The sequence below is a fragment of the Bombyx mori genome, chromosome 6, assembly GCF_030269925.1.
Source record: "Bombyx mori chromosome 6, ASM3026992v2".
Lineage (NCBI taxonomy): Eukaryota > Metazoa > Arthropoda > Insecta > Lepidoptera > Bombycidae > Bombyx > Bombyx mori.
This window is the reverse complement of record NC_085112.1, coordinates 11,898,676-11,925,789: the sequence shown is the minus strand read 5'-3', so window position 1 is coordinate 11,925,789 and position 27,114 is coordinate 11,898,676. Positions and strand designations below refer to the sequence as shown.

Genomic DNA, 27,114 nt, shown 5'->3' with positions numbered 1-27,114 from the left:
GAATTGATTCGAGGCCCAGGTCGTCGTGTAGGTCAACGTTCCTCACGAACCACGGAGCCCCGACAGCTAACCTGCAAAAGCGGGATTGTAGGGATTGGAGGGTGTCTATGTGTGTGCGGGCCGCGTGAGCGAACACCACACTCGCGTAAGTCATGACGGGCCTTATGCAAGTTTTGTAAAGTGTCACCTTGTTCCGAAGGGACATTTTACTCCGCTTACAGATCATGGGGTAGAGTCTACCGAGAATAAACGCGGCACGGTCACGGACTGATTTTATATGCGGGCGGAATGTCATCGATGCATCCAGGGTAACGCCCAGGTACTTGACCTTCCTGGCCCAGGGTATGGGTTGTCTAAAGAGAGTAATCGGGGGTGTGAGATTCCTCCTCCTAATCCGGGAGGAAATCCGTGTGGAGCTTCCCCTCTGAAATAGCACCGCAGTACTTTTCGCTGGGTTGATGTCTATGCGCCATTTTCGGAACCACTGTCCTAGGGCTAGGGCTGCGCTCTGAAGCTTCTTCGCGATTAGGGACTTATTTCTACTAGAATAGTAAACAGTCGTGTCGTCGGCGAATAAAGCTAAATGGGTCGGCGGCGACCGGGGAATATCGTTGACGAATAAGCTAAATAGGAGGGGTGAGAGGACAGAGCCTTGCGGGACTCCAGCTGTGAGAGGTCGTGGGGAGGAGCGGGTTCCCTCGACTCGATATCGAAAAGAGCGGTTCGACAAGAAGTCCCGTATGATGAGCACGAGACTATCCGGCACGCCCATGTTGAATAGTTTGAAAATCAACCCATTGTGCCAGACTTTGTCGAACGCTTTTGCGACGTCGAAGAAGAGAGCTCCCGTGTATAACGGTTTTGGTCGATTAAGCCCCACAAGAATGTGCTCCGTGTGGCGGTGCACCTGTTGAACGCATGAGTGATTTGTACGGAATCCGAATTGTTCATCGATAAGAATGCCCTTGGATGAGACGAAGTCTCTGAGGCGTTTGTAGAGCAGACGCTCATACAGTTTGCCTAGAGACATGAGGAGGCTAATCGGGCGGTAGCTCGTCGGATGATTTTTTGGTTTACCGGGTTTATGTATGCCGATAACGTCCGCTTCTTTCCACACCGCGGGAAAGATACAGTTCGCCATAGCGGCATTGAAAATAGATGCCAACATCACGATGAGTTGGACGGGTAGAAGTTTAATAACGCGGTTGGATATACCGTCGGAACCGGGTGCCTTGCGAGGACGTAGGTCTTTGATCAAGTCTTTAACTTCCATCGGGGTGACGGGTGGTAACGCATCAGAGGGTGGCAAGGAGGCTCTGCGTTCTACCTCACTGTCTACTAATTCTACATGAACAGGGTCCACGGATTGAGTGCTGGGCGTGCACTGGGTTTGCAATGTATCGGCCAGCAGTTCTGCTTTTTCGTCATCATCGAACGCCGCGAGTCGGCCTGAGGGGCCTACGAGGGGGGGCATAGTTACTACCGTATCCGATTTGAGAGTACGAGCTAAGCGGTAGTAAGACCTTTGAGAGGGCGCGAGTCCTTCTAAGAAATCAGACCATCTGGCATCTCGGACTTCGGTGATGCGAGACTTTACGTCGCGTTGTAGGGCACGCATTCGAATACGATTTTCCGCGGTAGGATACCTATCGTACGCACGGATCGAGGCGTTCTTAGCTCTAAGGAGTTCCCTAATATCGTCGGGCAATTTGAAGCGGTGAAGGAAGTCCTCCGCTACAACTTGCTTCGATGACCTATCTAATGTCGAGGTGATGTGTGACGTTACGATGTCTATGGCTTCAGCGGTATCCTGAGGAGACGGGATAGAGTCCGGACTAAACGGAAGCGATGGTGGATCAGATTCAGCCAGGCTGATGCCCAGCGTGTGCCAATCCACCACAGTCCTCGTGACGGGAACGGAATCGGGAGCGCGACCGAGCTTCATAACGACGGGACGGTGGTCTGAATCTAACTCTGAAACTACTTCGATCGAGTGTAAGCGCAGAGTTACGTTTTTTAATAACGCTATGTCGAGTATATCCGGGCGATGCGCGATATTTAGCGGGTAGTGAGTCGGGGTTAGCGGAGCGACGATATCGAAGGCGAGATCATCGACTAACGCGTCAAGCCGCCTGCCATTCGGGGTTGTGGTGTGTGAGTTCCACCTGATGTGTTTACAATTTAGGTCGCCCGCCAGAATGACAGAGCTCCCCATACCGAGCAGCGCCTCGATATCACTGCTTAGAACGATCTTATCCGGTGGAAGATAAACGGACGCGATAACGATCGGCGCGTGTCCCGTCAGTGAGATTCGGCACACTGATGCTTCGATATTAGCGAGCGCGGGAGGATCGAGCGGGACGCAATGCAGGGCTCTTCTATAGTAAATGACGGTACCACCACCACGGGCAGAGAGCCTGTCGTTCCTGACCATGTTATAGTTCGCGATTTTAGGGTCACGGCGCGCGGGCTTAAGTAGGGTCTCCTGCACTAAAAAGATATCAATTTGGTGGTCACGCAAAAAGTCAGAAACCTGATCACGTTGATTTGCGAGACCGTAAGCGTTAAAAAATCCTATCGTTACGGATAGGGGCTTTATTCTACTTATATACGCCATTGATTACCGGCGGAGTGAGGGGAGGACGTACGTATTTAATGACGCGTATACGTCGGCGTATTCCTGCACAACGGCGATAAAGTGTTGTGCAGTGGAGGCAGCGCGAATGGCGTCGCCCAAAGCGTTAACGCGCTCAAAGTTGATCGACTGAAAGAAGTCGATCGCTAAAGCGAGATTGTCGGACGCGGTCGGAGGGCAAGTCGCGGGAGAGGGACGAGTCGCGGGGGCGGGACGAATCGCGGAGGAGGGAGTTGTAGCCGTGTTCGTGTACGGCAGCGGTTTTGCCCAGGCCGAGACACTGGGCACCGCCGCCGGAACGAACGCTGGCTTAGCCTGCGACGCAGAGGGTGCCGAGGCTTTGATGTCTGGGCCGGAAGCTCGGAGGCGGTTTTGGCGGGCGACGCGGCGATTTATTTTAGGGGCTCGGGGGCAACCACGGTAATTCGCGGGGTGACCCTGTGTTCGACACAGGACGCAGCTAGGCGGTTCCGTCGCGGTTTTTTGGTCGCGAGCGCAGAGGGCCGTGGCGTGATCGCCCAAACACTTAACACATCGGGGGCGCGCGTGACAGTTACGGGAAGAGTGCCCGTACAATTGACAGTTATGGCACTGGCTAGGAGTGCCTTTTTTATGGGGGGCTTCGACAGCGATACCAGAGAGCCTACAGACGGTCTGTGTGTTAAAGATTTTCTTACCCTCGGGGGTAGGCTGGAGAGCGACTAGAACCATATTATATGGCTCCCTACCGCGACCGGTGTGCATACGGTGCACAGAATTCACTGGTAGGCCTTGTTCTAACAGGTCGGCTTTTACGAGCTCTACATCTAACTCTTTAGGGATTCCGCGTATTACAACGCGGAGTTCGCGCTCCTCCTGGAGCGTATACGTATGGAAACTTATACGCTCCTTACGGAGGTAAGAAGAGAGGGCCCTATGGTCGTCGGGTGTTTGAACCTTAATTTGAATGCCGTTCGCGAGGTTACGGGCATTCGTGAAATTTATATTTTTGGCCTTAAGGGCCAGGCAAACTCGATCCCAAGCTGCCTTCTCCTGAAGGATAACCGGGGGAGGGGTCTGGGTTTTATTTTGTGCCACCGGACGCGGCGACGGAGTGGCACGGGCTGGGGGCGCAACGGGAGTCTGAGGGCGGGGGCGCGACGCGTTCACGGCTTTGCTAATTTTAGCGGCCGCGGGAGCTCGAGACTCCGCGGCACGCTTCTTACCCTTCTGTACCAGGGTGCATCCATCCGTCGATGAGGCGGGGGCGAGGTCGACCTCCATGTCCGAGTCAGAGTCGGAGCACGAGGAGGCGGGTGCAGGCGACCTACGAGCAAGTGTAGGTGTTTTAGAGGGCGCGACGGAGGCCGCGGATGATCGCTCAGCTGAAACGATGGTCACGGCGGACGACGCAGCAGCTTTTCTCGCCAGTATAGGCGACACGGGAGCGGCAGGCACGACAGAGGCTGCGGTGCTCAATGCAGAAGCTCTGCACGCAGGTACAGGCGACGCAGGAGCAGCGAGCGCGGCGGAGTCCTCGAGAGGGCTCGCAGTGTGATTGGCCTTGAAGGCCAAAAACTCCGAGGCGAGCTGTGGGTGGCGAAGTCGGAGGAATTCCGCGAATACAGCGTCCATGATCGCTGAGTACCCAGGTGGGGCGGCCCCGGGTCTTGAAAACACTCGCCTTGCGGCGAGGCCCCAACTTCTCGGACCTGAGCGGTTCTATTGAACACAGGTGGCAATGCGGCGCGATTACTACAGGACAAAGAAAAAGCACAACAAAACAGAAATTACGAAAAGAAACAAAACAAATAAATACTTGCAGGAAACCACTTTGTCGGCAGATGTACCACGAACACAGAAACAACAAAAGGAAACAAAACAAATAAAAACTTCCAGAAAGAGCACTTAGTCGGCAGATGTACCACAAACACAGGCCGCGCGAACAATGGCCGGGCTAACAAAAGCCGGGCGAACAAAGACCGGGCGATCGAGTGGACGATGAGCACGTCCGCACGTGACGGGTGCCTCTATCGGAATGAAATCGCTTCATTACAGTTCACATAACGACCAACTTGATAGCGTGAAATTTCATCGTTGGTATTCGAGGATTGCAATCCAAAAACCGCCATATCACTGCCTTTCGTGACATATTTGCAAATATATTTTATGGACTTAACTGAATTGCAGTATTCAACGTTGCAATGTGTCTTGAACGATTTAGAAATAAGTGGCGAATATGGAACAATCCAACTGTTGTCGACAACGAAATCCATTCTTTTCACTTTCGTTGTGACAGTTCGACCGTTGTCATCTGGTGATCGACGCCGATACAGCGGATAACCATCATTGCCAGTGACAGTCTCCGCCGTTAATTTCCGTGGATATCGTTTAGAGCACTTTCCATCGACCATGCAAGGTGATCGGGGATTGATGGCACCACACGGTCCATGAATCATATTAGTAGTAACAACATCATGTAGGTCTGGATCGACTTCATAATCAGGAATCTCAGCACATATGATATCATCTATTTGGTCAGGCTGAATTCTTTCCACTAACCAAATAAGAATGTGTGCGTGCGGCAGGCCTCGCTTTTGCCATTCGATTGAATACATCCAGCATCGAGTATCTCCAAAGACGCGTTGTTTAACAATAAAGTTCATCAGGGACCGAATTTTTTGTAAAAATTTATTCTGTGTATCTTCGAAAGGTAGTAATGATCCAATTCGATGATGAATCTGTCCTTGTATCTACAAAATAAAAACCAGACAGTATTAACTGGGTTATAAACACTTTTTTCGGTGGGAGAGTAGAGTTCAGAATTAGCAAATATACTACATAGGTACCAATAGATAAAGTAAGTTATTCTTCCACTACATTGTATATAAGTACAAAAATAAATACCTTAAATGTCGGATTAAATCCCCGTTCTTCGATAATATCTGCCCTAAATGACGTCATCTGGAAACAACCATTGTATTTTTGAGTATTTGCAAGAAAGTGGCGTGATTCTTGTGTTTCGCCACAAAGCAATGAATACAATGGCTCAGGTGGCGGAGTCAACAATGGCAATTTCACTTTACCATTAAGGCAGCATAATCCAGGCGTTTCTCCGGAAAACTTTAATGCACCACAATACTCGCAAACTACGTCCATTTGCCCAATGCAAACGCTAGGATGCAAGCTGTAATCATTGCTGCAATCGTATTGAAACGCTGCTCGATTCAAATCAGCACTTGATAAATATCTTGTTCTGCGTCGCAAATTATCTATTTGTTGACCTCTGTTGTTCGCTCGACGATTCTGCATTGCCAACCGAGCTGTTTCACGGGCTGCTTCACTTTGCTCTCGTGATTGAGAAGCACGAAGTCGAGCCATACTATCGCGGCGCTGTTCACGTGCAATTTCTTGTTCTTCTTCAGTCCTTTCATTTGCAGTATTTCGTATTCTTCTTGCATCACGGCTTTGTCGGGAAAGATTCGATCGTCTTGGTCGCGGCATTATTAATTAAACTTCACTTCACCTAAAAACTTAAATTTTCAACCATACCGAGTTTTATAGTTCACTTCACTGTTTATACGAATGGGCAATTGGGCAATAATGTGAATTATTTATTTAATAGAAATAGTTTTATTATTGATTTCTTACAAATATCAAATTGTCATCCATACGTCATTACATAGCTGTCATTATACGTCAATTTTGTTATTCCAAGTCTGATTCTTTTTTGTTATACCACGTTTTATAGTGACTGACGTTAAATGTCAAGTCACACGGGAATGATGTCGAACGGGATAAAAAGTATCCTATGTCCTTCTCCTGGCTCTAAACTACCTCCCTGCCAATTTTCAGCTAAATCGGTTCAGCCGTTCTTGAGTTATAAGTGAAGTAACTAACACGACTTTCTTTTATATATATAGATTATATTTTATTGATCGGCAAGTCGCTTTGGCCTAAAGAATAAGAAGTCTGGTATATTTGCATCAACCGATATGACTTTACCAATTTTCCAATCCCGCGGGCAAGTAGGTGCCAATTTTCGTAAAGAAATATGTATTTAACTCAAATTCAGGAATGACCTCCACCACTATCACGATGAAGGTATAAATAACATCGTGTAACAAAAATCAAACATACAAAAATTGTAATTAGCGTAATAATTTGAGCCATACAATTTAAGTCTGAAGACGAATGGCCGCATTCACAATGCGATATCTATGGGCTTCGGTAACCACCATATCAGGTGGGCCATGAGCTCTATCGCCCATAAAAATAAACTAAAAATCTTACGCTAATGTTAAATAATAATAACAAAATCATTTATTGTCTTTCACACTAAATAAAATAAAATATAAATAAAAGAAAACAAAAAAAAGAAAAAGGCAAAAGAAGGTGGCTCAGCTAATGCTGTTCAAAGTCGATAAATCGAACAGCGCTGATTTTCAGTCACCCCCATTTCCCTTTGATTCATTGCTGGAATGAAGGCTAGGTACGTGTGCACAAACTTAGAACATGGTATGAGTGAGTTTAAATGAATTTAATGTTGCAACTTAATTTTTACTTATTTTATTTTGTTTATTTATTTATTTATTTATTTATTTATTAGGCTCACAATACACATCTCAAGCTAAAAATATACATAAAAACACAAGTAAAAAAAAACAAAATCTGGCTTGCAACATAAGTTATGTGCGCACGACAAAACAAGACATATGTAGTTGCTGAATTTGTACAACAACGCTCCTTACATTTACGACAAAACAATAACGAAAACTAATCTAACTTGTAATGTAAGGAAAAAAAAACAATATAATACATTAAACAATTACATTAACCTACCTATTACTAACATTTAATTTGTTTAAAACAACAAAAATATTATTTATACAGCGCACGTGTATTTAGCGCACGTGTAACGAGCACGCGTGTACTCGTAGATAGTTGAGCGAGAACAGCCCAGTTGTGCACATCCTAGTGCCGACCTTGGCGACCGACATGCCCGTGTGATTTCACTTCCTCGACGCGTGCTCGACAATTTTGAACATGACACTCTTAAGTGACTTAGTCGCGGCAGATCTTTATATTGTTACACTAAAAATATTCAGGAATCTTCATTGTTAGTGACAGATTATTTAAATTATCATGCGGCATGGTTTTTTTTTTTTCATTAATGTCCGCGAGTCACAAATGTGATTAATGGAAAGTTATATTTTAAATAAAAGGCTAAATTTAATGGTGCGTATGTCATTAAAAGTCGCCGTTTCATTACTCTAGTATCGGTATTTTCTGAAGGTCTGTCGTTAAATGTTTCGCTCTGAATTTTCATTGAAACTTGAATTATTGAAACATCCACCACACGTGTTAAGGTGAATGACATCTAAAGCTTTGTGTTCACCATTCAATTTAAAAAAAGAGGTTAAGTACATTATCAAGCGCATATGTATCTCTGTCGAGCATGAATTTAAAATACCATTAGCTTCCTTATAATTTTCAACAGATATTAACTTTGTTTTAATTTAACGCGTAATTATTTGTTGAAATATAAACAAATTTAAGTCATCATGCAGGTCGTCGTGGTCTAAAGGATAAGACGTCCGGTGCATTCGTATCTAGCGACGCAGCGGTGTTCGAATCCCGCGGGCAGGTACCAATTTTTCTAATGAAATACGTACTTAACAAATGTTCACGATTGACTTCCATGGTGAAGGAGTAACATCGCGTAATAAAAATCAAACCCGCAAAATCATAATTTGCGTAATTACTCTTGTGAGTCCGGACGGGTAAGTACCACGGCCTTGCCTATTTCTGCCGTGAAGCAGTAATGCGTTTCGGTTTGAGGGGTGGGGCAGCCGTTGTAACTATACTGAGACCTTAGAATTTATATCTCAAGGTGGGTGGCGCAATTACGTTGATGATGTCTATGGGCTCCAGTAACATCAGGTGGTATGTGAGCTCGTCAACCCATCTAAACAATATAAAATAAATAAAAAAGGTAATACTTGCACCAACAATATTAATGTCTCGAAGAAATGAATCGAAATAAATGCAGTAAAACGTTTTTAACACACGCCGTGCTGCGTCCGGTGAAAACGTATCCTCTTTCGAGAAGTTTCGAATTTTAACTCACAGGAAATAGATTTGGTTGCATAAGCAAGTTTGTTGTGTTGACTGAGCCAGGTGTGCTTAAGGGATAGTTAACACTTAAGAGTTTCTTTTCATTTATTACTTACTGACTGAATAGTACTTACGAACTCGTTTCTAAAATTTTGTCTTCGCCTTTATTGGATCAAAAAATCACTTATATGACTGAAGCAAGAAATGAGTGGTTACTAGCCTGCCCTAATACTGATCTGCCCACGGTCCCGATTTCTCAGCCATTGTGGGATGAGCCGCTCTGTGAATTAATACGTAAAAATCTACTTGACTCATGTAGAGATTCAACAGAGCATGCTCGCCTCCTCGCAGTTGCAGAATGGGAATCGGGGCTATGGTTGCAGGCCCATCCATCACTTCACACCGGCACTCTAATGTCCGACAATAGCTTTCGTTTAGCAACCTGTCTTCGCCTGGGGGCACCTTGCTGTGTTCAGCATCACTGCCAGTGTGGCAATATTGTCGACCGCTTTGGTTACCACGGGCTCTCATGCGCGAAAAACGCTGGCAGAATATCCCGCCACGCCAGCATAAATGACATCATCCGTCGGGCCCTTGCACCATTCTAGAACCGAATGGTTTGGTGCGAGGCGATGGTAAGAGACCAGACGGTATGTCGATTATTCCCTGGAAGATGGGTCGGTCGCTCGTTTGGGATGCGACTTGTGTAGATACCATGGCACCGACGCATCTTCCTGGGACTAAGTCTAACGCTGGCAGCGCTGCTTCAATGAAGGCCTCAATCGGCGGAAATATGAAAATCTCTCTAAAGATTTCATTTTTGTTCAGTTTGGGGTAGAAACTTTGGGCCCCTGGGGCCCATCTGCTAAAAACTTTTTAAGGACCTTAAAAAAAACGATTTGAGGCCTCGGAAGACCAGAAGGCCGGTACGTATTTTGCACAAAGAATTAGCATTGCTATCCAGCCTTCTGGGAACGCTGCCAACTGGCGGTGGGCTAACGCAGATTTTCTATTTATAAGTAGCTTTACCTAAATAATTATTAGTAGTACATAGTTTCTTTATTTAAATATTTATAACTAAGCTGTAGAGTACTCTTAAAAGAAGGAACAATGATGAACCAAACGATCTGACGATGATAGGAAGACAAGGATACCGTAAAATTAGATTAATTTTGTCTGTAGTGAGTAAGTAGCCTTGGAGAAATTTTGAAGATATTGAACCATTTAAGATGCTCTTACCCAGTAAGAGGACTTGGCAATTTTTTTTATTATATTTTTATTGGTAGATGGGCAGAGTAGCTCACACCCACAGCCACCTGGTGTTAAGTGGTTACTAGAGCCCATAGACATCTACGACATAAATGCACCACCCACCTTAAGATATAAGTTCTAAGTTCTCAAGTATAGTAACAACGGCTGCGCCACCCTTCAAACCGAAACGCATTACTGCTTCACGGCAGAAATAGGCAGGGTGGTGGTACCTACCCGCGCGGACTCACAAGAGGTCCCACCACCAGTAAATCCAGCAAATACGGTAATGACGGCATCATCTTCATCATGGAAGCTTCTTAAAAACAAATCAACCTCGGTATTTACATGTACTCATGATATTTCAATACGTAAAATACGATTCAATCAAAACTTTGAAATGTTAATACTCGTATGTGCTATGTCTATCATGATAAGGTTTTCGTTAGTAAAACTAAAGTCCCACGTTACATGTCACTACAGAAGATTAGATTGATTCATTGTATCTATATAAGTATAGTGTGAGAGGTATCTTAATTGCTATTAAATCTGTAATCATCTGATATGAAATCAAGAGTTTTGTGAAAGTTTTCTGATACTGTATTCTTGATCGATGGAATTAAACTCCTGAGCCAATAAACAACGAAAGAGGATTAGTACCAAAAGCGTAATGTCTGATGTTTTTTTTTACTATAGTGTCCTACGAGTCCATTATTGCCACCATGGTCTTTACAAAATTATCAATTTACTATAATATTTTCATACATACAACATGAGAAATTACATAGCGGATCAGACGAATTTGATTTATATGAAAATGTAATCAATTTTAATGAAATCAAACACAATAAGATATAATAAAATAAAATAAAATGTTTTAGAGAAACGGCGGGTATTAAATGCGAATTTATTGGACTTTTTTTGAAAGCCCGAGAAGCCACGTCCAGTGACTTTGTTTCATTTTCCCACACGTGTGCACTTTCACAGATGCTAAACGCTTAGTAAGCCATCATTATTACATGTTTGAATATGAAGAAACAAATAATCGGCTCACACAACTTCGCTTTTCCGACAAGAAATTTAGATACATTCCTTCAAAGTTCAATACAGCATCATCTTTTAGGTCCTGTTGAGGATATGTTACGTATAGTGCTTCATAAAGGCTTATGATAAAAAAAAAATTGCTTAGATGGGTGGACGAGCTCACAGCTCACCTGAAGTGGATACCGGAGCCCATAGACATCTACAACGTAAATGCGCCACCCACCTCGAGATATAAGTTCCAAGGTCTCAGTATAGTTACAACGGCTACTCCACCCTTCGAACCGAAACGCATTACTGCTTCACGGCGGAAATAGGCGGGGTGGTGGTACCTACCCGTGCGGACTCCCAAGAGGTCCTACCACCAGTGATTACGCAAATTATAATTTTGCGGGTTTGGTTTTTATTACACGATGTTATTCCTTCACCGTGGAAGTCAATCGTGAACATTTGTGGAGTACGTATTTCATTAGAAATAATTGGTGCCCGCCTGCGGGATTCGAACATCGGTGCATCGCTACATACGAATGCACCAGGAGTCTTATCCTTTAGGCCACGACGACTTCTAGAATATTATGCGTAATAATTCCATTCTGCAGATTTTGTGTATGAGAGCGTCCTTTGGCCAATGTAGCTCGATTCGAGTATGATTAGATTAGATTTGAATAATCGAAATTTGAATAATTGAATGAAAAATAATCGATGCATCGATTAATTAACTTATGTAATAGCACAACGTAGATTTAAAGTAAAATGTTTATAACATTAATGGATTTTGACTGCCTGAAGAATACTTTTATTATTACATAATAACAAATACATTAAAACATGAACTGAACCCACTGTTAGGGAATATAATATAGGATGAAGAGAAATGTGAATTACGAAACGGTATTAAGGAAAACGTGCTCTAATGTAGGTACTATGCTAGTTCACGATCATTTTTTCCGGCTTGCCGTCAATAAATAATGTTGCTAGACTGACTAATTTCATTTATGTACTTAAAAGAAATATTTAGGTATGTCATAAGTAAAAGTAATATCCAGCGACAATCAAATTCACTTTTACACGAAACATTCGCTTGCATCTTTATAAGGATTTGTCTCACGGGCTTACGTAATCCTTTTCAGATCTCATATCTGACAGTGATGAATGCAACGTCGTCTCCAACTCATACGGCGTGATAAACTCTCGTACAAACCGCCGCGACCTTAAGATTCATTCATCATACTTAAATCCACCGGCTCAATCAGTTCGGAAATTTGGTATGTATGTAGGCAGACTTTCTCCGGGAGAAATGGGTGTGAAGAGAGGGGACGACCTTGTTAGGGGGAAGCTGGCACCTGCGCAGTAACCACTTGTCACTCTCCGGTCGGCGCGCGCGCATCGCCGCCATTGATTGTAAACACGCGCGCACGTGCAATCAAACATTTTTTTTTCAAGAAAAAACAAAAATCGTGGAACTTATTTTTGTGTGAGACTGTGAGTGTGTCGGTGGTTCCGGGTTGGTGACTGTACTTTTAAATTTGGAAGATTAGAAGGTATGTTTTATTCTAGTTTTAATTAATTGGCGTATGAAGAAAAACAATGGAGTAAACTAAATTAGGTAGTTAAGAAAATAAAATATACGATGTGTATTTGAGTTGAGTTTTGTTATGACCGTCTGACCTGGAGGCGTTTGTAGAGCGAACCGCTAGGGGTGTCTCTTATCCATCCCTGTATGTTACCTACATGTGCGCTTTGATTTATGACTGATGGAATCTTCAATTTATTTTCAGCTAGATAAATAAATACATGTAATTAATACTAAAGTTTTTAACAGTGTTCAATTACGAATGACTTTTTTATAGGTATTCGATATTCCAAATTATTCTAAAAGATTAATCGAGATTGTGACGACCTCCTTTTTAGTATTTTTTTATATATTTAAGGTACATTGCATTTTTGAAGATTGGTTTTGTATTAAACTTGTAGTCATATCTCAAACGAACCTTGACAAGATTATTTAATGATAGTCAAGTTGACTAATGAACATTACCATAGATTGGCCACCAGTTGACTTGTGTTCATGTAAAGTTACAAATAATTTTTTTGCTATGTTATAATTTGAAAATGATAACCCTTACGGCCTGGCCACGGGGATCGGCGGTGCGAACAGCGAAGCGGTGGGCGAGGCGACCATTCGCGCAGCACCGTTTGCAGGCCACGGGTACTCACGTTCGCCGCCGCGACTAGTAAGGAAGTCCGACAGCGAAATGTCTATATCGAAATTATCTCGATATTGCTTACAAATTAATAGTTTTTTGGTTCAGGACCTATTATTTGGAAAAGATTGTGAAGTACATGATTTGAATAAGAATCGGAGTATACCTATAGATGGAGAATTCCACAAGAAGTACGAGAAATACTTTGGGTGGCTAGACTTCCAAATAGCTGGTCTAGCTAGTATTTCAGCTATTTTATTTTTTTATTGCTTAGATGGGTGGACGAGCTCACAGCCCACCTTGTGTTAAGTGGTTACTGGAGCCCATAGACATCCACAACGTAAATGCGCCACCCACCTTGAGATATAAGTTCTAAGGTCTCAAGTATAGTTATAATGGCTGCCTCACCCTTCAAACCGAAACGCATTACTACTTCACGGCAGAAATAGGCAGGGTGGTAGTACCCACCCGTGTAGACTCACAAGAGGTCCTACCACCAGTAATTACGCAAATTATTATTTTGAAGATTTCATTTTTATCACACGATGTTATTCCTTCACCGTGGAAATCAATCGTGAACGTTGAGTGTTGTTGAGTACGTATTTCATTACAAAAATTGGTACCCGCCTGATATTCGAACACCGGTGCATCGCTCAACACGATTGCACCGGACGTCCGTTAGGCCACGACGACTTTAAAAATATAAAATAAAAAATAAATAAAAAATATAAAAATTTCGGCGTTAATTTTTCGCGGCGAAAACAACTAAACTCATTTAATCACTGCACTATTCGCCGCGACTACCGCTCGACTCCGTGGCTCGCGCCGTCCGTATTCATGCATTTGTTTTGCTCGCCCGCCGCATCGCGCGATTCGCTCGGTACATTTCGCCGGTCGCTTCGCCGGTCGCCGGTGCGCGTGGCTTGTTAGGTACATTTCTATGCGCTTGTTTTAGTCGCTAGACGCTTCGCCGTTCGCACCGCGCGAATATTCGCATCGGCGAATGTCCCGTGGCCAGGCTGTTAGATAAACCTTAATTGAATAATAAGGTCATATGTCAGTAAGCTCTTATTCGAAAATTGATTCAATTCTCAGCACCGTAAAAACGATTTAATCCTGCAGTGTTAAGGTTAGGACGTAGTGTTAAAAGCTCAGTGTGGCGGATAGTTGACGCATATCAATCAGCTGAACGTAATGCTCATTGATTTTGATCTTGAGTAAGAGTACTTAATAACGCCTACTGTAATGTTCAATTTTGAATAGCAAATGTCAATAAACGTACTGTTTTACCCAGTTCTGTGTGAACCTATTTATTAATGGCGTAAATATTTGTTAACTTATGTTCTCGTGTTGACCGCGGGAACCCCCCTACTCTGACCGGGTTCTGACCCCGGACGGAGATCGACGGGTGTAAAAGTGCAGGGGAGTCGTTTAGTGCGGTGAGGCCCCTAAAACTCCTTGGGCCCGCGGTCTGCTCCCAACATCAGCAGATCATCAAGTCCCACATACCCCGCACGCCCCCTTAGGTGCGGAGGTAAGAAACAGGATATAAAATTAGATGTCGTATTAAACAAAAGTAAAAAAATTTCAAACAAAAAATCGGGATCAACTAAAACTTTTAATTGTCAGGTAAAATATGATCGTAGCTTCGATTTATTGTAATTTTTTTTAATTTTTTTTTTTTAATTTATTTATTTAAGGTCGCTTTTTAACAACTAGGGTCATTGACGACCACAGTTTAATTAAATACTAAACCTCTAAAATTATGGAAATGTGCGTTCGTCTAATCATGTAAAATTTATATTAATATTAAGAACGAAGACAATCTTCACGGGTCATCAACTTTAAATTTCGCCATCACAGCATGTTCATTTGAATTTCATTGTAGAATCCCATCACTACACAAAAACAATAATCGATATTTAAGGTGATAACATCGTAATAGCTCTATAATATAATTGAAACCCATACTTAGCTTAACTCGCAATCACAAATCGATAATCGATTATACGACGACGTCTCAATGTAAACAAATCGATTCAGTCGATAGTCTGTGAAATCGCCCGTGTAATTTCGTTTCTTTGAGTTCAATTGTTAATGGCATTCAGGTGCTGTTCAGCCAAATGTAATTGGATGTTTGAGTTAGATCAGTAGTAGAATTGGTGTTTAAATTTAAATGGCGAATAAACTGACCTCTCATTTTATAGACAGTTAATTAGTAATAAACTGACCTCTCATTTTATAAACAGTTGAGTATTAATGAGTAAATTTCGTGATTGTTTTATATGTTATGATGATAAATAGAAATAAAATTGATGCTATTATAATATTATTTACGCATATATTCCAAAATAATTAATCAAAGGCTAAAATTATTCTTTCAATTTAAAAATCGATTTTTTTCACAATTACTTGGTAGCGGGATCTTTAAGCTTATGTCATTTATTTCAATTTTATTTAATATTTCTATCTGTATTTTCTCACTATATGTAGATTTCCCACTGATGTACTTTTATAATATATGTACATAATTTGCAGAAACATCATTCATTCATTTTAAGTAGTTCAAACATCATTCATTCAAACATCATTCGAGTCTGAAACTTCAGAAAGGCCCTGTACAATAATTGCGTGATCATATCATATTACCAACGCTGTCATAACTGAACTGGTCTAAATAGCATTTTCAGAAAAAAAAATAACAGCACTGAAACACAGACGGAGAAAGTACAAGTCAAAATGTCAGTATTGAAAGTAGCTTATAAAAAAAAAATTGCTCAAACGAGATGTTAACTGAGTACAAGTGAAGCCAAATTAAACTGTATTTAACATTCACATTTAAATTGCTTGAGTTTTTTGTTTTGGAAAAGGAAAGGTCAATGTGTTAAAACATAAGAACGTCTGGAATGGCTAATTTTTTTTTACTAATCTGTTAACCGACAAGATACCATAGATTGAATTTGTAGGTACCCGCTAAGCAATTAAAAAAAAAGAGATTGAAATCGTAATTGCATAGAAATATATACTAATCTATACTATCTATACTAATATTATAAAGAGGAAAGATTTGTTTGTTTGTATTGAATAGGCTCCGAAACTAAAAAAACGTTTTGAAAAATTCATACTCTGTTTGGAAGCTACACTTTTCCCGAGTGACATAGGCTATAAACTTTTTTGAAAAAAATTAGGGATCCCTACTAAAACTCCAATAATGTAACCTAAGGTGTAAAAAAATTACCAAAAATATTCTTTACATCGCGTGCCCTGCGATAACTATTGTTGATAGAATAAAATAATGTACTTTGTAGAATACATTATTATTTACAAAAAGTGTCGTGACAGCATATCTCTAACTATTATAGTTATGCCACAATAAGTGTTATTTTATTTTAAAAAATAAAACACCGTCAAATATCGTTCAAATTTTTGTTAAAGACCCGAGCGGAGCCGGAGCGCGCCGCTAGTCCCTAATAAAAAAAGTGGCTACACTTCGCTTTATATTATTATGAGTACTTCGTCACCACGCATTTATACTAATAATCTTCTCCACTTTTGCGTCATGGCCCATCAGCATGCTTCACGGTATCATAGAATCGTCATTCAGGAGATTACTGTTGATTGTTACCTTGCTTTAACCTTGTTTACGTTTAATGGAATCAAAGTCAAGATTCTTAGCAACCGGGGAGGGTCACGATTTCGTGCCGTTTATTTGTCTACTGAAGTAAACATAAACAATAACAGTTGTTCCAATTCGGAAATTAATGAAATAAACAGGATAACACCAAATACCTACCCGTGCCGGCTTATAAGTTAAATTACGGTTCTGTTATCTCTATATTCAAGCCTCGAGATGATGCCTTCGTCTATTTTTAGCTGTGGCACCATCCACCACTAGAGTAGTATTCATCTTTACTACCTTGATCGATTGCGCTCATTCACAAAGCAGTTCTAGATTTTGCCACATATTAACCTGCTCCGAAATGATTTCTCCACTACGGTGTGGTCATAAGCGCTGTGATATCTCCTTCTTCAAATGAAGTTTGAAAATAATAAGTCCTGTACTGTGTAGGCAGTCACTCAACATCAAGGACCGCCTTAGTAGGCTAGAGAGAAAAACGAAGTTAGTTAAACTAAGCTACAGAAAAAAACTCATTTAGATTAGAATCGATTGATCTAGAAATATATTACCATTGTTTTTAGTCATACGTCTAGAATTTGTAACCGAAAAATATTGACAACAAACTTTATTAAAATACTAGCTGACCCGGCAGACTTCGTAGTGCCTCAGTCGATAAATTAAAGATCTAAACTATTGTTAAAATAAACTTACATCAAACAAAAGGAATCCGTCCGACGGGGGACACATCAAAGGGAAAACAAAATTGTTATTTTGATTTAATTCCGAGCATTTTCATATTTATCTACCGTTTAAACCTTCTCTGGACTTCCACAAATAATTCAAGATCAAAATTAGCCAAATCGGTCCAGCCATTCTCGAGTTTTAGCGATACTAACGAACAGCAATTCATTTTTATATATATAAATTTGTCCCCATAAAAACTAGACCAAATATAAAGTAGACCAAATATAAAGTAGTAAGGATCGATTCCAAAAATAATTTCACAGCGAGGAATTATTTTAAATTTGTTTAATATAAGTAAAACACCAATTTGATCGAAACGATTACCATATTTGTGTTTTGTTTTAACGTGGTTTTCAATGTCTTTTATCAGCCATTACAACCATGTTTTGGCGATTTAACTGCACAGAGCAGTTACCGGCTCCGTTGTAATGTTTTGTTTTGTTCCATTTAAAACAATTTATTCAAGCTATGGATTATTTTATTACTTCTGTTTTTGGGGTCATCGCTTAGTCTGTTGCGCGGAATATTGAAATTAAACATTTTATGTTTATCTTACAACTAGCGTTTGCCCGCGGCTTCGTCCACGTGGAATAATTACTTTGGCATAACGCTAAATTTTACCCGCGACTTTATTTACGTAGAAAGTGAAAATATTTTTGAATAATAAAATGTTAAGGAGCTATTTAAGGTACCAAAATCACGCTTTTTAACCTACTTCAAAAGAGGAGACTATCAATTCGACCACCATTTTTATCTATGTATGTTCACCGATTTCTCGAGAATGCTTGAACCGATTCTGATAATGCTCTTTTCTATTTTTTGTTCGAAAGGGTAGACTTCCCGAATTGTCCTTATAGCTATGTCCTTATAGCTTTTATAGCTCAAAACAATCTTTAATGTTTTTTTACGTACTCTCCTCTTTTTGTCGTGTTCCTCAATGCTGGTGGGTAGTGATCACCCTACTGTATCTCTTTCTCTCGCACAATTTTACTCCATCTTTGTTTTTGTTTTCGCATACAGTAAAGTAAAATATTTATCTGTAGTGTGAATCAAGCAATTGAATTTTATAACGAATGGAGTGCTCATCTCATATTTGAAAATAGTTTAAACTATTAAAATATGTTGTAGAACCCACTTTGCAGATATGATTGGACCCGTAGCTAGATAGATCATATATAAATATATTACAAAATGGTTAGCGTTGGTTTTTCAATCATCAAAGTCTTTTGTTGAATTAAAGTGATCAATTATTAGAAATTCTGATGACCCGTCAATTTTAATAATGTTTAACATTGACCCACTAAATTAACCTAATTCCAAAAAGACATTTGTTATTTTAATTCAAAACAACCGAAGCAGCTTGCTGGATAGATTCTAATCAATGAATATAATTTACATAAAAAAAATTAACATAATTGTTTTTGTTGATTTAAAGACTTCAGCCCGGAAATGGCTCTTTTATCGATCTAGTACCTATGTTTAAACATCATTGATAGTTTAAACGGCTTCAAAAAAAGGACACCTGTTAATTAAGCTGTTAAGTTAATCTACCGCATTAATAGAAGACATCTTTCTTTCGAAAACTTTTTTTTTTATTCTTTATTTGTACACACTGTTAATATAATACAGTAATTGCGATAAGCTATAAAAAAATGGCGAGCTTAACTCAACAATTGAGTTATCTACCAGCTAACCGTTCTCAAAGAAGGAAAGCTTTACATGAGTGGGTAGATGAGTACAATCTAATTAATTCTTGTTCTAAAATTTCATTGTATTTGTTTTCTAGAAACTAAACATCTCAACGAGAACCAACGCTTAGATTCCCAGAAACGAACACTTTTACTATTCGTTCATGTTCGTGGGAGAATCTCAATAAAGGTGCGATCTGTTTTGTATCTAATTTTTTGAGGCTGTAAAATGGAAAGTAGCTTAGCGAGTTTACACATGCGCTCTCCGCGTTTATTATGTCGTATTCATTTTAATTAGAAGCGTGAATTTAGGCGTGTCTGTGACAATAAGACTTTTAGTTTGACAGGTGGGAAAAGGCGGGAAAAAAATGAAAATGCTATGAAAAATGCTAAAATAATATAATAATACATTTCGTGTGTAATTAATATAAGATATTAACTCTGTTTGTTTTTCCAAAGAAAAATCACTTAATAGACGTACAAAGTAAATTATCTTTAAGATAAGGCTAAATATTAAGCATTATACGAAAATGGTGAGATTAATAACAAAAATCCGAACGTAAGACTTAATTAATGGATGTATTTTGGTTTATTAAATTAAAAAGATACGATATATTGGAAGCGAGCTTAGGGTATTTGTAACTAACTTAATTATTTGTGGAATTGGACTAGTAGAGATTTATTTACCGTTAAGATATCGGACATTCGTTTTTACAAAATAATCAAGGATTAGCAAGGTCCGTATTGAATTGAGATCTCACTCTCTACCTCTGTAACTTTTTAAAAACAACTATGTTTTCCAAAAATCAAACAACTAATCAAGCAATTAATTTATATTTCCCTAACGTTATAAATTAGGCCCTCGAATTCCTAATTTCTTATTTAAAATGATTTAATAAAATGAGCTAATAAACCTACAGCCGGTATTTGATCAGTCGTAGAAACGTCGTGTGGAGAAAGTCTATGTACAGGGGTCATAAGTATCAAGACAATATTGATGTTAATAGACTGTGCTTATGGGATACGCTAAGGTTGCCTTTTAATTTTTTGAAAGTTGAAAATGAATTCTATTCTACTGTGCAAGAAATAACCAACTCGGAACGTGTTGGATCGATGACATTATGCAAAAGATCTAAAAGCAACATTCTCAGATTATATCAGTTAATTCCAGGTCTATCTTTGATTAGTATTATGACTTTTAAGTGATCTTTAAAAACAGTTCTTATTATCCTTGCTCTTAGCATCACTAATACCCACGACTTAAGGGCCGTAGGGACCACTCAAGAACTAGACAATAGATCTTCTAAATCGTTTATTAATCTTTGTTTTTTTTTAATTTCACTAAATCTTAATCGTCACGTTTTCATAGAAAAAAAAAACGAAACAATGGCCACAACTTAACTTTCAAATGTAACTTTGACCTCTTCGAAATAGATAAAAACTATCTCCAATGTCATCTAAGTCGTTCTCATCAATACGGAAATAATAAATAATGACCATTTTAAGCCCATTCACCGCGGAGATACGCGGTACATAAAAACTTCAATGAATTTCCAATTAAAATGTTTGATTACACAGCTGTCTCTGTAAGTGACTCAATAATAGTGCGTCCACGACGACTGACTTACAACGAACGCACTTCTTTCAAAATGTATTGGGTTATAATATTAAAATTATTTAGATATTTTAATATCATTTACTTTACCCCACATACTTTTAAATGTGTAATCCTATAAAATATCATAACGATATGTCCCTGTTGACGAAAAATTATTCATTAAATTTACTGGTGATAGGACCTCTTGTGAGTCCGCGTGGGTAAGTACCACCGCCCTGCCTATTTCTGCCGTGAAGCAGTAATGCGTTTCGGTTTGAAAGGTAGGGCAGCCGTTGTAACTATACTTGAGACCTTAGAACTTATATCTCAAGGTGGTTGGCGCATTTACGTTGTCGAAGTCTATGAGCTCCAGTAACCACTTAACACCAGGTGGGCTGTGAGCTACTCCGCCCATCTACCAATAAAAATATAATAAAAAAAAATGCCAAGTCCTCTTACTGGGTAAGAGCATCTTAAATGGTTCAATATCTTCAAAATTTCTCCAAGGCTACTCACTACAGACAAAATTAATCTAATTTTACGGTATCGTTGTCTTCTCATCATCGTCAGATCGTTTGGTTCATCATTGTTCCTTCTTTTAAGAGTACTCTACAGTTTAGTTATCCTGAGTGTATCTAAATGCGTTTGTCCATACAGCACACACATGTGAGCTCGTCCACATACAAACGAAAATGCTATCGTAAAATTTCACTGGTATGAATCGGTTGTTCCGGCTTCCGACATTTTGTTCGTAATTCGACAAATGCTTGCGCAAGTCAATCGTTACATTAATATTTGGTCAGTGAAAATCATATTTTTTGTTCGTCATCTCGCATCGTCACATTCAATGGTTTTCTACGTCAGTCATATTGTGTATTGGATCGGAATTGTGTCAATCGAACGACTAAGAATTTGTGTCGATAGATAAAATACATAGTTACATGGTGTCAGTATGTTGACCGCTTTTATTTATGATTAAATGATTGTATTGTTGAATTATAATAGAAATAAAACTTGAATAATTCTGTGTAGTTTTGCTTCGGGCAACGATCTATGTTTATCGTAATTGTTATTTGAATGTACGTGAAGATTTAACTGGGAACCTCTTTAAACACGCGCATAGAATACTGTTGAAAAGCACAGTTAAATTTGCATATTTTACGTGATGTACTCAATTCAAATTGTATTTAAGATACATACACATTTTCTTAAATATTTAAAGAGGATTGCATGTTATGAACACTTCGTATTTGTATGTTTTTTTTTTGTGGATTATAATGTGTTTTTTTTGTGGATAATTGTTTACTAAGGTTTTCATCGCCGCGTCTTAAAAAAAAGAATTAAAGGAATGCAAAAAAATATTCTTTAAAAAATTAGAAAACTTCGTTTAGTGAAAAGATTACTACGCTACGTCTACATTATTGTAACCGTAAATTAAATGTCAAGAAAACCTGCCGCCGGCACAAAATGTACCAGATGAGAAGGATCTGACAGGAACCCTTTTTATTTTTAAAACTAAGGCCTTTACTTTGAAAAACATCCTACATTAGTTTATTGTTTTTGTTATTGGTCTTAATTTTATCAATTGTGTAAGTAAAAGGATTCATTATATCATATATTTGTTTCTAGTCAATCCAGGTTGTTTGATTAGTGCATTACTAATTCTAATATGTTATAATCTAATATGTTCTTCTTTAATCGAGATAAAGTGCTTAGCGGGAAGTTGCTCTTGCTATTGCTAAAAGCCACAATCGTGAGTGATTTTTCAGCATCAGGAGGCCCCCATTAAAGTCCGATTTAAATGACCATAAAAACACTAAAAATCGTATTCCAAGACTAACGTGATAAAAAATAAATAAAAGTTCCTCGTCTTATCTGAGTCGAATTGAAGACAAGCTAAAAAATCGGCGGATAAAAAGCCTCCACTTGAGTCTTGACGCGAAATTTTATCCTCATTCGAGTTGAGGAAGAAACAGAGCTACCTTGAGTTTTACTACAAAATATTCATTCATCACGTCTTAATTATCAGACTGCCAATTGAGAGCGCTTAAGACTAGAAAATATTACCCGATATTAGTCTCGTCTATTAACAAAGTAGAGTGGAGGAGATAGGAGTGTGCGAGCCCAAACATTTAGAACTATTAAACCTGTTACTTAGTATACTATACATTACAACCTATCAATCCCCCTCCTTAAGTTTTAAATATTTTATGCGAATAGGCTTCCACCAGCTATCGGAGAGTACTTAGGCAACGACTTGGCTGTGTGCATTACTGACGTCCACAAGCGACGGTAATCACTCACCACCGTATGTATGCTCGTCTGACTACAAAGGCCATAAAAGATCAAAAATCACTACAAACACGGAATTGATGACGTCATAATTTCAATAAATCTCAAATAAGCTGGCGCTCCAATAATATACACGCTTTGGGTCACGCACGTGTATTTTGCTTACGTAATAATTTCTAATCGAATTGTAGCTATTGTTTTAGAGCCGATAATGTACGCCCGCCCAACCGTCTATTACTATTGCTTACTTATAGTACTGGTTTAACACATTTGAAAGATTTTGTGTGACGTGTGATATATTTCGAAAAGAGTTCTCTCAATTTCTTCCTGATTCTTCTCAGTAAGGAAAGTACAATCGAAATTAATAGTGACGATTTGTAAGTCTAATTGAACTATAAAATTTTTGATTGATTTGATTTGATTTTGATTTATATCCCACTTGAGTTAAGACTTGACTTATCGAAGACTCAATTCATCATTACGAATTGCAATACACCGACTATCATAAAAAAACACCTCGAAACGATTATTCAAAAACAGCCTCGTAATTAAATAAAAACGATTAAAAGTTACGGGTATATTTTAAAATGCGTTGTAATACACGAAGCGAGCTATTAAACATTCGAAGTGACACGTGATAAGCTCTGAAGCGCCGCCCAATCGATTACAGCTCGTCGCGATGCGTGTACGCTTCAGCGGATCGCCTTTTATAGTGACGCAACACCGTCGATAACAAACTATCGACAAAATGTGATTAAACTTTTAATTCTAGTAAGTGATAGCTTCAAGCGCGCTTAAGAACTGTGATTTTTCAATCGTGACGTATCGTAAATCGTAAGGGAAAATGGATTCTCAAGTGCTCAAGGTTGGACAGGCGATGTGGTATTGAAATTGATAATAGGCAACGATTGAAAGACGATATGTCTAAGAGGGAAGTGAGCGAAGAAACAGTATCTTATAAAGGAGTATGGAAGGAGAAAATATGTTGCGCCGATCCCAGGTGACTGGGAGAAGGGCAGGAGAATGATGAATAGGCAACGGTTGCGATTTATAGCAAAAGCTTGGAGTATTCCATAATTTATTAGTGATCAGTTGGCAGCTGGAATTGGCTTTGACCAATTGGCTTTGAAGAAACCAAAAATTGAAAAGAATTGTCTTCAGATATAATATTTTTTCGAGATAATGATCAGTCGTCGTTTCTTTATTTTTATTGCTTAGATGGTAGGATGAGCTCACAACCCACCTGATGTAAAGTAGGTACCGGGGCCCATAGATATCTACAACATAAATGCGCCACCCACCGTACCCGTTCCCAATACGCCTTCTACTAAATTAATGAATAAATTGTTTTTCAATTAAATCAAGCTCACTACTTCACACCGTATTCTATCTTCACGCTTGATTAATGTGAAATGATTCATCCCTACTATCGAAATATCGATAGTAACGCTATCGATATCGATGCTAGCACCACGGTGGTCTTGTAAATATCGATACGTGCAAACGCTAATTAGCTCCGGTGAAAGTTACCGACCGACTGACCAAAATCCAATGTTTCGACGGTGCCGATTTTAGATCAATTCTACTTTCGTTTTTGACTGCTCTTACACGTTCACTAGTGTCGATTTGTTCTGTGAACAGCTTGGTACTTGACCACAATGTACGGGCAGCCGCTGTGGGAAATGAATTAATTTTCAATTCAGCCTTCGTTTGCATTGACAAACACATTGTGTGTTCGAGTGTATTGTTTTATGTTGATCAATTTATAAAATATGTTGATTACGCGAAACAGCTGTTACGTAATGCAATGAATGACCTTATAACAAATTAAACTTCTGCAACAATGAGTGCCAATAACTTTACCAATATTTCAAGGAGAACATTGTAAGACAAACAACGAGCAATCAGTCAGATTTAGAGTCGATTAACCATTGACTATTAAGAAAGTTTAAATAACTTTAATTATGCCATCTAAATTAATAAAGGCTAGATATCAAACACTGAATAAGAATCATAAGATATTATAACAATAAAAATATAGTATTAGTAAAAAATAAAAATAAACAATTTCCACTTTTAAATTGTATAATGGGTATGGTTCAATGCATTAATTCATCAATAATTAAGGACACCCTAGTAATTATGATTTCAAAACGAACGAATTCAAATACTGTTGGGGATGGAAGTGTAAATTGATTGAATGAATTCAATTAAGGTTACGAGGAAAATTAATTGTAAATTTGAAAAATAATTTTGATAAAATTACACCGTTTTTTAAATTCGAATTCTTTCTTATTCACATTTAAAAAAATTGTTATGTAATTCACATGACGTCAGTTTAATATCCTATTCTATTTGGATCAGTAAAAAAAACTCTTTCACACGTTGTACTAGAGGTTAGTTAGTCTACTGAAGTATTCCGTTTCTCGTTTGTATGGCATTGGGTCTGCTATGTGGGCTTGCGAGACAGGTTTTATTAGAAGTATTGTTTGTAACTAACCGTTAACTATTCCTAGGATTCTGTGCGAATCTACGATACGATACAATAGACTTCATTATGTTTTGTAAGTTGGTTTAATTAAGACGATCGATTTTAAATAGCGGTGTTTTAATTTCATTGGTAAATAAAATAAAAAAAATTGTCACTTGATAAAATTTTATTGATATGAAAAATAGGGAAATTATATGTAAAATGAATGATTGTTAAGCTTGCTAAAATATGTAAGTAAGTATTAATATGGATCCTAAAAATAAGATATTATAATCATTTTAATGTATAGCCCGGAATTTTTCGTAACCATTATCCTAATTTAGGATAAATATCCTGTATCAATTGAATTTATGTTTTTCAACAACATAGTCATCTTCAATAAAAGAAGACTGATATCACTGAAATTCCCTTTACAAACAAATAGCTGTCGTAAAACAAAATACGAACCAATTAAAGCGTAACATGACAAAGCTCTCGACGGTAAAAGTTTAGCGAAAGCAAAAGTTTTATTATCCAATGTCATTGTCCAACGTCACGACATGCATTTTTGACCGTCAAATATATTGAACTAGCGACGTGATCTGTAATAACTTTCACGTATTTCAATTTATTAAAATCCTGTGTTTCAGACTGGAAATCAGAATAAATTCGTGTAATCTATGTATACATATAAAAATGAATTGCTGTTCGTTAGTCTCGCTAAAACTCGAAAACGGCTGGACCGATTTGGCTAGTTTTGATCTTGAATTATTCGTGGAAGCCCAGAGAAGGTTTAAAAGGTAGATAAATATGAAAATTCCTTTTGTTTGTCATAAGTTTATTTTATACAAAAGTTTAGGTATTTTATTTATCGATTGAGGCACTACGAAGTCTGTCGGGTCAGCTAGTTAGAAATAAAAATCCGTAATTAAATAAATAAGATTTTTACCGATCGATCTATTTAAAGGTTGTTTAATTGAATTAATTCACTCAGTTCTTTCTTATCTGATTTGATTGAAAACATTAAATAGTTTATGATGCGATTATTACTACTTCAAAGTATGAAAATAAACACGTTTTCGTTTGCAGGGTGGGGCAGCCGTTGTAACTATACTGAGACCTTAGAACTTATATCTTAAGTTGGGTGGCACATTTACGTTGTGGATGTCTATGGGCTCCAGTAGCCACTTGGACCCGGGTGGGCTGTGAGCTCGTCCACCCATATCCGCAATAAAATAAAATAAAAAACTCTTCAAACTGGAATGCTCGACTATTGCGCAGTGGAAATATGCCAGATCGTAGTGCTTGCCTGACGTGAGCTCGTGTGAGGAATGAAGTTATTTTCGGAACTAGAATCTCTTATGTAGCCCATCGGAACGAGGCGCAGTCAAAATCCTAGAAATACATAGAGAGAAAGCGCAAACTTGCTTAAGATATTAACGTGTTACATTGACGATATATTTACATTGCTTGTTACTCG

General features: G+C 39.0%; 1 protein-coding gene across 3 annotated transcripts in view; it reads left to right on the top strand.

The window, feature by feature from the left end:
• Positions 1-27,114, top strand: part of LOC101739351 (uncharacterized) — a 98,947-nt gene that overhangs the window by 43,589 nt on the left and 28,244 nt on the right. The window contains exon 1 of one of the 3 annotated variants that reach the window (XM_012697857.3): positions 12,178-12,561. The exons of 1 other annotated variant lie outside the window; for it this stretch is intronic. Coding sequence is in view for 1 of the 2 variants with exons in the window: in XM_062669124.1 (XP_062525108.1) it covers positions 24,085-24,164 (80 nt within the window). In the remaining variant the exon portion in view is untranslated. Of the gene's footprint in view, positions 1-12,177; positions 12,562-23,823; positions 24,165-27,114 lie in introns of those variants that run through there. One more of the 3 variants, XM_062669124.1, reaches the window with a different exon arrangement.